The 15,932-nt window shown below is 41.0% G+C and overlaps 2 protein-coding genes across 4 annotated transcripts; both read right to left on the reverse strand.

Annotated features, from left to right (window-relative positions):
* Positions 1-207: 207 nt before the first annotated feature.
* On the reverse strand, positions 208-939 carry LOC138926392 (uncharacterized). Its single transcript, XM_070280332.1, has 2 exons — positions 844-939; positions 208-612 (listed from the first exon to the last, which is right to left on the reverse strand). The coding sequence occupies exon 2, from the start codon at positions 592-594 to the stop codon at positions 229-231; it is 366 nt and encodes a 121-aa protein (XP_070136433.1). The 5' UTR covers positions 595-612; positions 844-939; the 3' UTR covers positions 208-228.
* Positions 940-3,496: 2,557 nt separating this feature from the next.
* LOC138926294 (uncharacterized) lies at positions 3,497-15,924 on the reverse strand. Of its 3 annotated transcripts, none has more exons than XM_070279966.1 (2): positions 15,908-15,924; positions 3,497-3,902 (listed from the first exon to the last, which is right to left on the reverse strand). In XM_070279966.1, the coding sequence occupies exon 2, from the start codon at positions 3,882-3,884 to the stop codon at positions 3,519-3,521; it is 366 nt and encodes a 121-aa protein (XP_070136067.1). In that variant the 5' UTR covers positions 3,885-3,902; positions 15,908-15,924; the 3' UTR covers positions 3,497-3,518. The 3 variants fall into 3 exon arrangements, with proteins under 3 accessions (XP_070136067.1, XP_070136068.1, XP_070136066.1); XM_070279967.1 differs by lacking the exon at positions 15,908-15,924 and adding an exon at positions 15,721-15,769; XM_070279965.1 differs by lacking the exon at positions 15,908-15,924 and adding an exon at positions 4,134-4,208.
* Positions 15,925-15,932: the final 8 nt, after the last annotated feature.

Consider the following 15,932-nt stretch of genomic DNA (forward strand, 5'->3'; position numbering starts at 1 on the left):
ATATTTTAAAACGGTAGAAAGGGTCAATGATTTGATTGTATTGTATGATTTGTATGAGAATTGTATGACAATTGTATGAGAATTGTATGATTTGATGATTCTATGATTCTAGTTTTGGCAAAATAACACATCTGGAATTTTATAAGGATCGGCCGACTATATCCTTTTCCATATAACTAAACGATCGAAAATGTCCCAACTTTTGAATTTTTCTAATGTTTATTTATTTCAAAAAAAACGTTTTCGTTGAAAATGAGCCGTTGTAAGCGCCTTGCCGTCGTTTGGGTCCTGACTCAGTGCTCCCAGGCTTCGTAAGTTCAGGACGGCCTCGAATCCAACGAGGACGGTCTGCAGCTCCTCCACGGTCACATTTGCTGTCCCTACGGCTCGTAGAAGTAGGGACTTGACAGACTTTATCCAATAGTCCGCCCATGTGCAGAGTCCGCGGCGGTATGAAGCAATAAGCATCCGTTTCTTGATGCGCATTGTGTGACCGCGTCGACTTCGTCCTCGATTTTCCGACGGAGCTCCGCGAAGTGGCGACTCGCTCAGACGAAGCTCGTCGCGTTGTCGCAGTGCACAATCTGCGGACATCCTCGGCGCCCAACGAACCTTTGAAAAGCCAACAAAAAGGAATCAGTTGAAAGGTCGAAAACTACTTCTAAATTAATTGCCACAAAAATCAACACCACATATGGAGAATGGGCGGAGAGCACGAATTCTATCTAAGGGTAAATCTCCCATGATTTGAGTCATCAGACGAGGCTTCCATTTAATAGCCTCTGTCTGACTGCACACCTCCTGCTCATTTACGATCCATGTGCGCTGTCGCAAAAGACTCACAAGTGCTCGGGAACCCACATGAAAATTCGACTAGTGAATGTATCAGACGTAGCTCTGTACAAATTGAGAGTGTTTGACAACAATACTGAAACTTGGCATCCTACGATATTGGAGCATTAGCTAATCGCCTCCCAACCCGCAACAACGAAAAAGTAAAAAGAGACGCTTGCGGTTAATCCGACCGCATTCTTTTTTGCTTCCATCTGTAGAAGTTCTGGTGATAGATTAAGCCGGGGGCTCGTTGGCCATTATCTTCCGGTTCCTTTAAAAATGATGGGCCTGTAAACCAGATCGATTCTACAGTCTCCTTTACGTCTCCACCTCTGGACACTATATCTGCCGGGAGTCAACAACAAAAATTTAATACCTTATCAGATTCGCAGCGCATATAGGCGCAGGCTCCATAGGCTCTCATCGATGCCTCTAAATGCATGAATTTTAATGGGTGACATCGGTAAACACGAATCTCGGAATTTAGATGTCATCTAATTGCAACAAGGCAATTTGTCTTGCCGAAAGAATGTTTCGCTTGGTCACCCTTTGACCCATGACTGAAGCATAAATTTCAAATTTAAATATATATTTAAGTTCCTTCTTTAGGAACCCAACCGATTCCTAATGCTTTAGTCAGCACTGAGTCCGAAAGTGTTATTGGCTTATCCGTGCTCTCGGATGCAGTAACTTCAGGCAAGTTTGAAAACCACGTGCTCAATTCAAACCCAGCGTTTTGAAGAAGCTGAGTAACTTCAGACTTAACTGTCTTTAGCTCTTCAATGTCGTCGACGTAAAAATCGGTCCCAATAACTTCAGCAGTTTTAGGGAATGTATTTTTCACAGATTCACTCAACCTCTTCAAACACCTCATGGCCAAGAATAGGGCCTTTCATGGGTCTTTCCTCCACACTATCAACTGGTATCGCCTATCGGCTACATTTACCATTACTTGGGGATACATCTTTTTTATGTCGATACATCAGAGCGAATCTGTTCAGCCGGAACCGATTTAGAGTTGAATACAACTCTTCCTGGATTGTAGGACCGACCATCAACAGATCGTTTAGGCACTTCTGTGTTGATGTCTTAAAAGACGCATCAAACACGACTCGTTATTTGGTCGATGTTCTTTAAGGCCGTAAGACACACTGAAGGGGTATGACATAGTGTGGAGTAGCAAGAACATCATTGCTTGTAGGGGACATATGACCTAAGAATTCGTATTCTTCCATAAATTCCAAATAAATTTTCTTTAAATTCGGATCTTGAGATAATCTTCTATTGAGTTTGGACCTTGTTTTATTTTACCAACGGACAACAGTTCGAAAAATGACTCAGCTCCAATTAATAAGTCTATCCGCTGAGGTTTATAAAAATATGGGTCTGCTAACGGCAAGTTATTTGGTAGGTCCCAATCTTTCACGTTCATAGACTGGTCAGGGTGGCAACCCGAGATAGTTCTCAAAATTCAAAAGTCGAATGGATACTCACTACCGATTCCTCCTTACGGATCTGTAAGCGTTGATCAAAATCTCCATAAATGCAGTTCATTTGTGACCCAGAGTCAAGTAGTGCTCGGTCCAATATATGCTCGCCATTTGTAGTTCTAACGCTTACGATCGACGTTGCTAACAAAACCTTTTCTAGATATGACGCATGCAAAGCATGTGACGTAGAAGAGCCATCAAGATTTAGCGCTGGAGGAGGATGTTCATTTGGTGGTGGTGACGCCTAGTTATTTTCGGTCTCCATTTCGGTGCACATGTTGGAGAGCCTTATGACCCAGCGTGCGCGTGAAAACACTATATGTAGAATTAAACATTTTCTGTGTGCATATATCCTGAATGAGTAACATATCAAACGCAAGGTATTGCTTTAATTAGATAATTTTTGACATAAAATTTTCAAAAGTTTATCAGTTTGGGAGAAATTTCTGTAAATTTTAAATGATTTCGATTCGCTGAATTGGGGGAAGTGAGAACATTTGAGTATTTAGACATTTTTTTTTTTCGAACATTTTCGAAAATATTTGTTTCTTATTTTGAATGCGCGTTGATTGAAAGCATAATCATGCCAATCCTTTTTGCTTAGTAGTTATTCAAACAAATCTTAAAAACTGATTTTTTTACTTCTTCAAAATGAATGTTTTCTTCTGTTTGCACTATTTTGATGATCCCCTTAAATACTTAAATACCATACAACCAACACCGTTCCTTTATTTACCTTTTATTAAAATACCTTAAGATTACGTAAAAAAATTTCAAAAACTTTTTAAATTAAAAGTTGCATTACTTTATAACCAATAAAGATATCTAAACATGCTTTATTTTGTTGGATTTTTATATTATCTATTACATTTTCTTTAACGCCAAACGTCTGAATAGTAATGAAAAAAATAAAAAAGGGATATAAAAAAAAAAAATAACATACACATAAATACACATATTTTAAAACGGTAGAAAGGGTCAATGATTTGATTGTATTGTATGATTTGTATGAGAATTGTATGACAATTGTATGAGAATTGTATGAGAATTGTATGATTTGATGATTCTATGATTCTAGTTTTGGCAAAATAACACATCTGGAATTTTATAAGGATCGGCCGACTATATCCTTTTCCATATAACTAAACGATCGAAAATGTCCCAACTTTTGAATTTTTCTAATGTTTATTTATTTCAAAAAAAACGTTTTCGTTGAAAATGAGCCGTTGTAAGCGCCTTGCCGTCGTTTGGGTCCTGACTCAGTGCTCCCAGGCTTCGTAAGTTCAGGACGGCCTCGAATCCAACGAGGACGGTCTGCAGCTCCTCCACGGTCACATTTGCTGTCCCTACGGCTCGTAGAAGCAGGGACTTGACAGACTTTATCCAATAGTCCGCCCATGTGCAGAGTCCGCGGCGGTATGAAGCAATAAGCATCCGTTTCTTGATGCGCATTGTGTGACCGCGTCGACTTCGTCCTCGATTTTCCGACGGAGCTCCGCGAAGTGGCGACTCGCTCAGACGAAGCTCGTCGCGTTGTCGCAGTGCAGAATCTGCGGACATCCTCGGCGCCCAACGAACCTTTGAAAAGCCAACAAAAAGGAATCAGTTGAAAGGTCGAAAACTACTTCTAAATTAATTGCCACAAAAATCAACACCACATATGGAGAATGGGCGGAGAGCACGAATTCTATCTAAGGGTAAATCTCCCATGATTTGAGTCATCAGACGAGGCTTCCATTTAATAGCCTCTGTCTGACTGCACACCTCCTGCTCATTTACGATCCATGTGCGCTGTCGCAAAAGACTCACAAGTGCTCGGGAACCCACATGAAAATTCGACTAGTGAATGTATCAGACGTAGCTCTGTACAAATTGAGAGTGTTTGACAACAATACTGAAACTTGGCATCCTACGATATAGGAGCATTAGCTAATCGCCTCCCAACCCGCAACAACGAAAATGTAAAAAGAGACGCTTGCGGTTAATCCGACCGCATTCTTTTTTGCTTCCATCTGTAGAAGTTCTGGTGATAGATTAAGCCGGGGGCTCGTTGGCCATTATCTTCCGGTTCCTTTAAAAATGATGGGCCTGTAAACCAGATCGATTCTACAGTCTCCTTTACGTCTCCACCTCTGGACACTATATCTGCCGGGAGTCAACAACAAAAATTTAATACCTTATCAGATTCGCAGCGCATATAGGCGCAGGCTCCATAGGCTCTCATCGATGCCTCTAAATGCATGAATTTTAATGGGTGACATCGGTAAACACGAATCTCGGAATTTAGATGTCATCTAATTGCAACAAGGCAATTTGTCTTGCCGAAAGAATGTTTCGCTTGGTCGCCCTTTGACCCATGACTGAAGCATAAATTTCAAATTTAAATATATATTTAAGTTCCTTCTTTAGGAACCCAACCGATTCCTAATGCTTTAGTCAGCACTGAGTCCGAAAGTGTTATTGGCTTATCCGTGCTCTCGGATGCAGTAACTTCAGGCAAGTTTGAAAACCACGTGCTCAATTCAAACCCAGCGTTTTGAAGAAGCTGAGTAACTTCAGACTTAACTGTCTTTAGCTCTTCAATGTCGTCGACGTAAAAATCGGTCCCAATAACTTCAGCAGTTTTAGGGAATGTATTTTTCACAGATTCACTCAACCTCTTCAAACACCTCATGGCCAAGAATAGGGCCTTTCATGGGTCTTTCCTCCACACTATCAACTGGTATCGCCTATCGGCTACATTTACCATTACTTGGGGATACATCTTTTTTATGTCGATACATCAGAGCGAATCTGTTCAGCCGGAACCGATTTAGAGTTGAATACAACTCTTCCTGGATTGTAGGACCGACCATCAACAGATCGTTTAGGCACTTCTGTGTTGATGTCTTAAAAGACGCATCAAACACGACTCGTTATTTGGTCGATGTTCTTTAAGGCCGTAAGACACACTGAAGGGGTATGACATAGTGTGGAGTAGCAAGAACATCATTGCTTGTAGGGGACATATGACCTAAGAATTCGTATTCTTCCATAAATTCCAAATAAATTTTCTTTAAATTCGGATCTTGAGATAATCTTCTATTGAGTTTGGACCTTGTTTTATTTTACCAACGGACAACAGTTCGAAAAATGACTCAGCTCCAATTAATAAGTCTATCCGCTGAGGTTTATAAAAATATGGGTCTGCTAACGGCAAGTTATTTGGTAGGTCCCAATCTTTCACGTTCATAGACTGGTCAGGGTGGCAACCCGAGATAGTTCTCAAAATTCAAAAGTCGAATGGATACTCACTACCGATTCCTCCTTACGGATCTGTAAGCGTTGATCAAAATCTCCATAAATGCAGTTCATTTGTGACCCAGAGTCAAGTAGTGCTCGGTCCAATATATGCTCGCCATTTGTAGTTCTAACGCTTACGATCGACGTTGCTAACAAAACCTCAAGAGCCATCAAGATTTAGCGCTGGAGGAGGATGTTCATTTGGTGGTGGTGACGCCTAGTTATTTTCGGTCACAGTAAATCGGTGCAAAAGTTTGTGGTGCGATCTTGCACAAATTTGACACCTAGTCGATTTACACCTCGCAACCGTGTGACCTTTTAGCAGACAATTTAAACATAATGAGGCTGACTTGACAAACTCAAACCGTTGCATTACAGCAAGGCGAGCGAACGGACTGGGCAAGACTATGGTCTTATGCGTTGCAATAACTGCAAGCCTGTTTATTGGAAGCGGAGCAAGCCAACGAACTCCTATTGTGCTGCTTCCCGAACCCAATTTTCTCCTGTTTTGGCTTGCCAGTACCTACGATTTAATATTTTTTCGAAATCGGACCACAGCGGCAATTCCTCATAATCCAGTGACTTTTCCCATTTTTCTCTGGTCTCTGGATCTACTCTACTCAAAACTAAGTGAATAAACATTGTGTTTGCAATTTTAGTGTCATCTCCTAGGAATTTAGGATAATAGTGACCTATAGATCGATGACACTGTGTCGATGAGACCTCTCACCAGAAAGGCAAGAAATTAAATGGTTAAATTTCTCGATAACGCGATGTTCACATCCTTGGCTACTAATGTATCAAAGAGACAGTCTCTCTTGCAGTTAAAACCGGATATATATCGCAAACATTGGATATAGTTGGTCGATCCTTATTTTTCATCATAATAAAACCAATTAATTACAATAAAAAATCTAAAAAAAGCTTCTATCTTCCAAAATATCAAAGCTTATATTTCTACCAAATACCATTTCCGATCGTTCAGTTACATATAAGGTATAAGATATAGTCGGCAGATCCCGATCGTTCCGACTTACATACTGCGTGCCATAATGTTTTTTAAATCTGATGTTTTTTTACCATTTAAACTCAAATCAAAAATCGGAATCATAATATCTAGCTTAGTTTTTGAGTTAGAATGTATTTCTTTAATGAGTGGCGGTGCCACAATCTTTTTTTAAATCTTAGTCTTGTCTGACTTAAATCTTGTCTGACGCCGCTGTTTTTTGGTTAGTTTTAGTAGAATTATTTTTTTTTGAATTTGTTGAATTGCGATTTAAATTAAAATTGTTAGTTATCTCGAGGGATGTAGTTATCGCTAATCTAGTATAAGTTACTTTAGGGCGGAGAGGAAGCGAAAGGTCGCACTTGTGCCAATTCACCCCGATTCGCCGCAATAGATAATTTATGCTTAAGATTAGAGAAAAATTTATCGTTTTTATTTTCTCGTTAATTTTGCAGTTAATAAAACGACAATAAATTAATATAAAAGCAATACGTAAGCTTCATGGATGCGATATTTATCCCCCTTATTTGGAAGTTACAAAAGTGAAATTAAAATGCAGACCAGACCAGACTTATTCTGAATCTAAATTCGAAGTATCGCTGCAGAATTTATTTAATCATTTTGCTGACCGCATACATATTTGAAATGAAGAAAGACGTAATTGCTTATTCGCAAGCAACGCATTGCAAATTAATTGTCAGCTACAAGTTTGATGGCTTAACAGGACAAAGTATGTATATAAAAACAACGATTTCACACGGAGAAGCCTGTTGGATTAGATAAATCACTGATTCTAACCACAAAAATACCCTGGAAATTAATAGATTCCAAAAACAAAATTATTTGGTTAAATCCTTCTCCTCAATCGGTCAGATTCTTCCGTCAGATTCTTGCCGACCCCTTAAAATGGAAATTATTAGGGAAACAACTGAACTTATAAAAAATGAAAAAACGAACTGGGACGAACAAATAAAAAGCCTTGACCAGCACTTACACTTGCGGAAAGCAAAAATATTAGTGATATATGAAGCACATTTGACTTTAATCGATGGCAAAGATTAAAATATGTTAACTGTTTCCAGACTAAATTATAAAAAAGGCTACTTAGAAATGTATTTGGAATCTCTTGATATTGAGCTTCAACAACAGGGGCATGTATAGACAACAATGTTAATAAATACTCGGGCTGGATTCTCGGGAGTTGGAGGAGCTTTGGGCAGAATAAATTATTAACTGGGCATCAAGGTATGGAGTCAAAAAACTTATTATTTGGCTCTAAATAATTTTTAATTTAATTTTTCATATATCCAAATCAACTTTAAAATCCAAATTTGCTAAAAATACATTAATTAAATACATTTAATGCACATTTATTAAATACTATTTATTCTATTATTTTTATTATAAATAAAAAATACTATTAATTACTAAAACTATTTATTAATTATTGCCCCTTTTTGTTGGATATAGTTGGCAGATCCTTATGAGAATATCATAATATAACCAGTTTATTATAATGAACAAGATAGGAAAGCTAACTTCGGGCGGAGCCGAAGTTTATATACCCTTGCAGTTAAAACCGGATATATATCGCAAACATCGGATATAGTTGGCCGATCCTTATGAATACATCATAATAAAACCAATTAACTAAAATAAAAAATCTAAAAAAAGTCCCAAACTTGTATCTTCAAAAATAAGAAAGTTGATATTTCTACCAAGTACCATTTCCGATCGTTCAGTTATATGGCAGCTATAGGATATAGTCGGCCGATCCTAATGAAATTTGGTAGGTTGGATCAACTGGCCAAAAATATAATATAAATAAAAATCAATATGGCCAAGTTTCAGCTTTCTATCTTCAAAAACACGAAAGTTGGGTCATTTCCGATCGTTCAGTTATATGGCAGCTATAAGATATAGTCGGCCGATACTTATGAAATTTAGCGTGTCGTAATGGCATGTTAAAGCATGTTTTCCAAAAATAGCTCTCGTGTCAAATTTGAACTCTCTAACTCTAAAAACACCAAAGTTATACCATTTTCGATCAATCAGTTATATGGCAGCTATAGGATATAGTCGGCCGATCCGGGCCGTTCCGACTTATATACTGCGTGCAAAGGAAAGAAGGGTGTGTGCAAAGTTTCAAGACGATAGCTTCAAAACTGAGAGACTAGTTCGCGTAGAAACGGACAGACAGACAGACGGACAGACGGACATGCTCATATCAACTCAGGAGGTGATCCTGATCAAGAATATATATACTTTATAGGGTCGGAGATGTCTCCTTCACTGCGTTGCATACTTTTGGACAAAATTATAATATCCTCTGCAAGGGTATAAAAATCTAAAAAAAAAAGTTCCAAGCTTCCAATCTTCAAAAATAACAAAATTGCCCAAAATTATTATAATTGCAAAATTACAATGGTATAAAAATCGAAAATTGTAACTTTATGGTAATTTTGTCGGAAAAGAAGGCGTGTTCCAATAAAAAAATAATTATATTATATTTTATTATTATAATTATTATTATTATAATTTTATTATTATATTTAGGTATACATATGTACAAAGTTTTGTGTTTCTATATTTGTTTGGTCATTGAGCGTTTTCAATGCCGTAAATAAAAAATCAGAATTTAATTAGGTTCAACGTTATAAACTTTATTCAGGCCGCATATGAAATTAGGATTTATGAGGATATATTAACAATATGGGAAATCCAATTTAGGATGCGAGCGCAGTAAGAAGATGAACGAGAGTGGCGCCAACCTTGCAGAATAGGCTGAGCGGATGCTCGCTAACTATAACGCCGAATTAGCAAAGCCGAGCACCCGAAAGAGAGTCGGCTTGCGACCAGCAAAACATCAGTTACTAATTAATTGTTGCAAAAGGTTTTTATCACCGCCACTCGAAAGATACCATCCCGACCAGGGATTAACTCCATTATTCTGGCAAGTGGCCATTTCATCGGAGGTAGATTCTCGTCCTTTACTAGCACCACATCGTTCGGGGCCAAGGCAGGACCGGAGGCGCGCCATTTGGAGCGCTGCTGGAGAAGGCTTAGGTACTCCTCCTTCCATCGGGACCAGAAAGACTGCTTCAGGAAAGACACGCGAGCTGTCCAACCGGTTGAAGTTCAGCTTTGTGACATCAGGCTCGATAAAGCTGACTGACGGACCACCAATAAGGGTCGTGAATTTATAACAGCCCCAATATGGCACAACAGCGTTCGCAGCTCCACGAATCCAAGAACTGCAGATCCGACAGCTCGATAAAAATGGTGCTTGGCGGTTTTAACAGCCGCTTTCCACAGACCACCGAAATGCGAAGATCGAGGAGGAATAAAATGCCATTCGATGGACTCCATAGAGCAAAAGTCCAGCAGTGCCCGTTGATGCTCTTCGCTTAGAAATAATCGGCGCAGCTCCTTTAGCTCGTTTTTGGCTCCAACAAAGTTGGTTGCGTTGTCAGACCAAATATGTTGAGGCCTTCGGCTGGTGCATATAAACCGCTTCAAAGCCTGCAAAAAAGACATTGTGAACAGATCCCTTACAAGCTCCAGGTGGACGGCTTTGGTAGCAAAACAAATGAAAATGCTAACGTAACATTTTACTGGAGCCTTATTACGCACTTCCGGCTTATAATAGAACGGTCCACAAAAATCCACACCAGTGACTCCAAAGACCTGGGAGCCGCTAACTCTTTGCCCCGGGAGATCAGCCGTAATGTGCTCCAACAACCGAGGCTTAGTCCGGAAGCATCGGATGCATTTGTGTATTGCCTTTGTCACGGTTTTTCTCCCCCCAATTGGCCAATATTGGGACCGAATAATTGCCAACAGAGCGCGAGGTCCCGTATGTAAATTTCGCTAATGGAAGTCAACAATTATAGCCTGCGTAACTGGATGGCTTCTTGGAAGTATAATTGGATGCTGACTATCAAAATCCAACGACGAATTTTTTAGCCGATCGTCTACGCGCAACAGTCCAAATTTGTCCAAGAAGGGAGAGGATGAGGCAAGGGCACTGGATACCGCTATGTCTTTTCCATTTTGAAGAGCCTTTTGAATTCGTTGAGAAAACTTGCATACGTACGCGAATACCCTCTGTAGTGCTGGAAACGAATTAGCTTACTTAGAAACCGCTGTTATATCCACGTACGGAGACTGAATGAGCAGGACCCTTGCACGTAACTCCAGGGTTGATCTCTTAGATGGGACCGCGGTTGGCCACGCCTCTTGGGAGAACGCCAATGAGAAACGGAGGACCATGAGACCACAGCTTATTCTCAACCAATTCATTGGGAAGAGCACCACGCGACTGGATATCTGCTGGGTTCAAAGAAGTGGGAACATACCGCCACTCCATTTCTCTAGTTAGCTTCTGAATGGTCGAAACTCGATTGGCGACGAAAACATTAAGCCGAGAGGGTTCTTCTCGAATCCAAGACAGAGCCACAGCAGAATCGCACCAGCAAAAATACTTTCCAACGTAGACCTTCAACTGCTCTACTTCCGACATAAGTCGAGCCAACAACTCGGCTCCCGATAACTCCAGCTTAGGCACCGTAACAGTCTTTAACGGCGCAACTCGGGACTTCGAACAGAGTAAATAGCTTGCAGATCCTGCGCCCTTGGACACGACATAAACGCATGCCCCATACGCCTCAATGCTGGCATCACAGAATCCATGGACCTCCACCTCGGATTTCGATGTTAGCACCCATCTAGGGAATTCGGCGCGCTGCGTACTAACAAAGCTGATACAAATCATATTCCAGTCGCAGTGAAGAGCTTGAGGAAGACTTTCATCCCAGGACAACTTCTCACGGCACAGTTTCTGGAGAAAGATCTTTGCCTTTGGAATTACAGGACCAACAAGGCCTAAGGGGTCAAAAGTCGAGCGACTGAAGAAAGCACAATGCGCCTAGTGGGCTTTGAGATTGACTGAATCCCTTCAAAAGAAAATAGCAAGCGGTCAGTTGCAGGATCCCAAGCAAGACCCAGTATCTATGTGAAGTTGCTACCATCATCAAACTTTAGGAAAGACTCCCGATCTTCTTCAGGCACCTTATCCAGCAAGTCAGCAACATTGGAGCACCACTTCCTTAACCGAAAATGGCCTTTGGCAAGGATCGCGGATGTTTGCTGCATTATGCTAATAGCTTCATCTATAGAGTCGCCTCCGGAAAGCTGATCATCCACATAAAAGTCGCGACGCAGAATTTCGGCCCCCTTTGGAAACATTATTTGCTCATCATCTGCCAACTGATGCATTGTCCGAACTGCTAAAAATGAGGCAGGCTTCGTTCCGTAGGTGACCGTGTCCAGCTTAAAAACCTGTAACTCATCCTGGGTGGAATCCCGCCAAAGAATACACTGAAGATAGCTGTCCTCAGGAAAAACCCTGACGCAACGATACATTTTACAAATATCTCCAGTAATGGCCACCCGATGGCATCGGAACCTTAACAGAATATGCAGTAGCTTTGGCTGAATAACTGGGCCAGACATCAACACGTCATTCAATGAATATCCAGAAGTTGTGACAGCAGATCCATCAAAGACAACCCTAAGCTTGGTTGTTGAACTGTCCTCCTTTAAAACACAATGGTGTGGAAGAAAGTATTGACCAGTGACGCTCGCATCAGAAGGGACTGGAGACATGTGACCCAACTCCAAATACTCCTTTATGAAGGCAGCATATTGCTCCTTTAATTGAGGACGGCGACAGAGCTTCCTTTCGAGGAAAAGAAATCGCCGAACGACTTGGGGGTACGACTCTCCCAGCAGCTTAGAACCGCATTTTAACGGAAGCTTCACAGCGTAAGCGCCGGAATCCAGCCAAGCAACATGTTGCACGAAATGCGCTTTGCAATCTAGCTCCTCCTTCGTCCGCTTCACAATAGGCTCGGAGCAGTGTTCGATTTCTCAAAACCGGCGGAGTAGAGAATCCAGCTGATCATCTAGCATTGTTGCGCTCTCCGGAACATCCTTGTGGGCAGTGGAAACGAATGTGATGTGAACCGCCTTCACATACGACCCATCCAAGTCGGGTTTTCTGCAGCCACGGCAGGCCGGCTGACAGCTTAATTTGCCCAACATACAGCAGCTCGTAAAACAGACTGGCTCCGATAAGAAGGTCGATGCGCTGTGGGCCGAAAAATTCAGGATCAGCCAAAGAAAGATTGCCAGGAATATTCCAACTGGAGACATCCAAACTGAAGCTAGGCTGCAGGTCCGTGATATTGGCGGCGATGACGGCGTTAACCAGGGCCGAGTACTCGGAACAGTGCGAACGTAGGAGAACATCAACAGAGAATCCATCTGTCGCAAAGCCGGTATCTCCAATACCAGACACCGCCATGAATGATTTGTACCTCCGGAGCTGCAGCTGACTTGCCAGCCGGGAAGTGATCACGTGCACCTGAGATCCAGAATCCAACAGAGCTCGGCATGGAACAAGGGATCCAGTGCGACTACGAACAAAAATGTTCGCTGTAGCAAGCAACGATATATCGCCGCTGTGACCTTGAGCAACTAGTGCATTAGCAGTGGACGGCGAAGAGGCTACAGGCTCGGCGACCTCGGCTATGGCTGACGTGGGAGGACCAACCAAAGGCTGGCCGCTAAATGCCTGCGGCTCCAGAAAATGCAGCAGGCTGTGATGCCTCCGTCCACAACTGCGACAACTAGCAGCGAGGCACTCATGCATATGATGGCCCGTTTGCAGACACTTCCGACAAAGACCGAGTCGCCTGGCCTTGGTGAGCGAATCTCAGGGGGCATTGATAGAAATCGGGGGCATGCAGACATTATATGGGACCATCCACCGCATAGAGCACAGGTAGAGGGAAGAGAATTAGTAACAATAAACGAAGATCTGCGTATGCAGCCATGGCCACGTCCATAGCCTCCAGCGTCCTACACCGCTGTTCCAAAATTCGGCCATCGACTCCCAAGTAGGGATGGCGTCTGAACCTGAGGAGTTTTGACTCTTAAAGGGCCTTGCATTTTAAAATAGTACTCCGGGTTGGAGTGGGTGCTCCTGTGACGGCGCCGCTGGAGTTCATGATTTATTATATTGAGTTCCGAACAACCCGAAATAAATTTTATTTGCTCGCGGCGAACACGAACTGTTCCACTGTGCGCTCAGAACCGTAACGGAATTGTGGAATGTATATATATATGAAGCTATATATATTTGAGATAACAGTGCGAGCGAATGCACTTCCGTTGTGGATCGTATGTTTCTATGAAGTCTATGCGCGGACGAATGCACTTGCGTTGTGGATCGTAAATATGTATGTGTGCTTGTGAACTAACGTTTATGTTTATGCCTGTATGTATGTATAATATAATAATATATTATAATTTGTTTATTATTGTAAACAACTTATTATTTTGTCGTAGCGACAACCACGTATGATAATTTTTCACATAACACTGTTTACAAAATTGTTTTGTTTTGTTTTAGTAATTTGTTTATGTGTATATAAATATATTAACGATCACGTCGGGGTCACCAATGTTTAGTCATTGAGCGTTTTCAATGCCGTAAATAAAAAATCAGAATTTAATTAGGTTCAACGTTATAAACTTTATTCAGGCAGCATATGAAATTAGGATTTATGAGGATATATTAACAATATGGGAAAATCCAATTTAGGATGCGAGCGCAGTAAGAAGATGAACGAGAGTGGCGCCAACCTTGCAGAATAGGCTGAGCGGATGCTCGCTAACTATAACGCCGAATTAGCAAAGCCGAGCGGCCGAAAGAGAGTCGGCTTGCGACCAGCAAAACATCAGTTACTAATTAATTGTTGTGTTTAAATTAGTTGCTTGCTGCTTGACCCGACAATATTAAAAAATGGTCAAAATGCCGAAAATTAGGATAAGCACGCTAAAATTTGTTTAAAAGCTCTCTCATTTGCTCCTATTTTGCTCATTTGACAGCCAAAACTTAAAAAAAAATGTTTACACTGAAAAAATTTTTTCAAAACTTTGGATGGAGCAAGTTTTTTCCATAGAAAATATAGATAGGAAAGCGTAGATTTTCATTTGTTCAAGAACTGTTGCTAGAAAATCTTTCTTTAATATAAAATTCACTATTTTAGTGCCCATTTTTTACGAAAAAAAAATGTACAAATTTAACGAAAAGGGAAATAAAAAACTACGTTTTTTCAAAGAGTATGAATACTCTCATTGTTTTCTGCTGCTTACGCACATACTCAAATTTTAAACTTGTGTGCGTTTTGCCCACCACTGCAGTGCACTGTTTTAGATCGAGAAGCACTATCGATAGTTCTCCAGACGTTCGACTGGGCCCCATCTTTCTCCCCCGAAGGATCACTGGAGGATTTTGAGGCATCCAAAAGGAAACTATTTATAAAAGCTTGCAAGCGGGAGTGTTTTCAGAAATTCAGCAACAAGACAGATGTGGAGTAAAGGTGAACCACCTAAGATGCTGTCATGACAGAAAAGGCCAGGAATATCTCAGTCAAACATGGAAGAACTTCACATGGATATTAAAATGGAAGATCCAGAAATGGATTATGCTGTTAAAAGGGTACATGTCGACAGACAGGAGCCATATGGCTCCTAGGTTGGATCGGGTAAGTGATAGAGATAACCCTTGATTTGAGCTCTTAGATAACCAGTATGCACGTTCCGTGGTCGGTGCAGTTAAAGCGGTGACCAAACTGGCACCGCTGGAACCAAGACTAAATAGGGGAAAAATGTATAATGAAAATGCGATGATAACATAACATGCCTTTAACTAGGTAAATTGAACACGCATCCAAAGAGCCTCGATCGGATAGTTTCCTGTAACCTTTCAGATAGGACATAAAAGTAAGATAAACGGATGTTATTCTGCATACCTTAAGAGATAAGAAGCTTAAAAAGTTAGAAAAATTAATAATTTTATCTGGCGTCGAAACGAATACGGACGCACAATTGCACTCGTGTATCCGTCTATATGTTGAATGCTTAGTAACAGACAGAAACAGACAGAAACGGGTTAGTAGAAACAGACAATCGAAGAGACACATTGCCTTACACGGTTATATCGACTAAGGAGGTGATACTGTTAAAGAATGTACATACTCTATATTGTCGGAAAAGTCTCCTTCACTGCGCTGCACAATTTTAACTAAAATTATAGTACCCTCTGTAGGGTATACAAAAACATAATTTATGTATGATCCCTCTGAATCAATGTGTCGCTCCTGGATTGGTTCCGCTTAATAGACCATGTACAACGAAATCACAGCGTGCAACGAAAACTATTTACCTATTATAGCAGACATTGTTCGTAA

The sequence above is a fragment of the Drosophila bipectinata genome, chromosome 3L, assembly GCF_030179905.1.
Source record: "Drosophila bipectinata strain 14024-0381.07 chromosome 3L, DbipHiC1v2, whole genome shotgun sequence".
Taxonomy (NCBI): Eukaryota; Metazoa; Arthropoda; class Insecta; order Diptera; family Drosophilidae; genus Drosophila; species Drosophila bipectinata.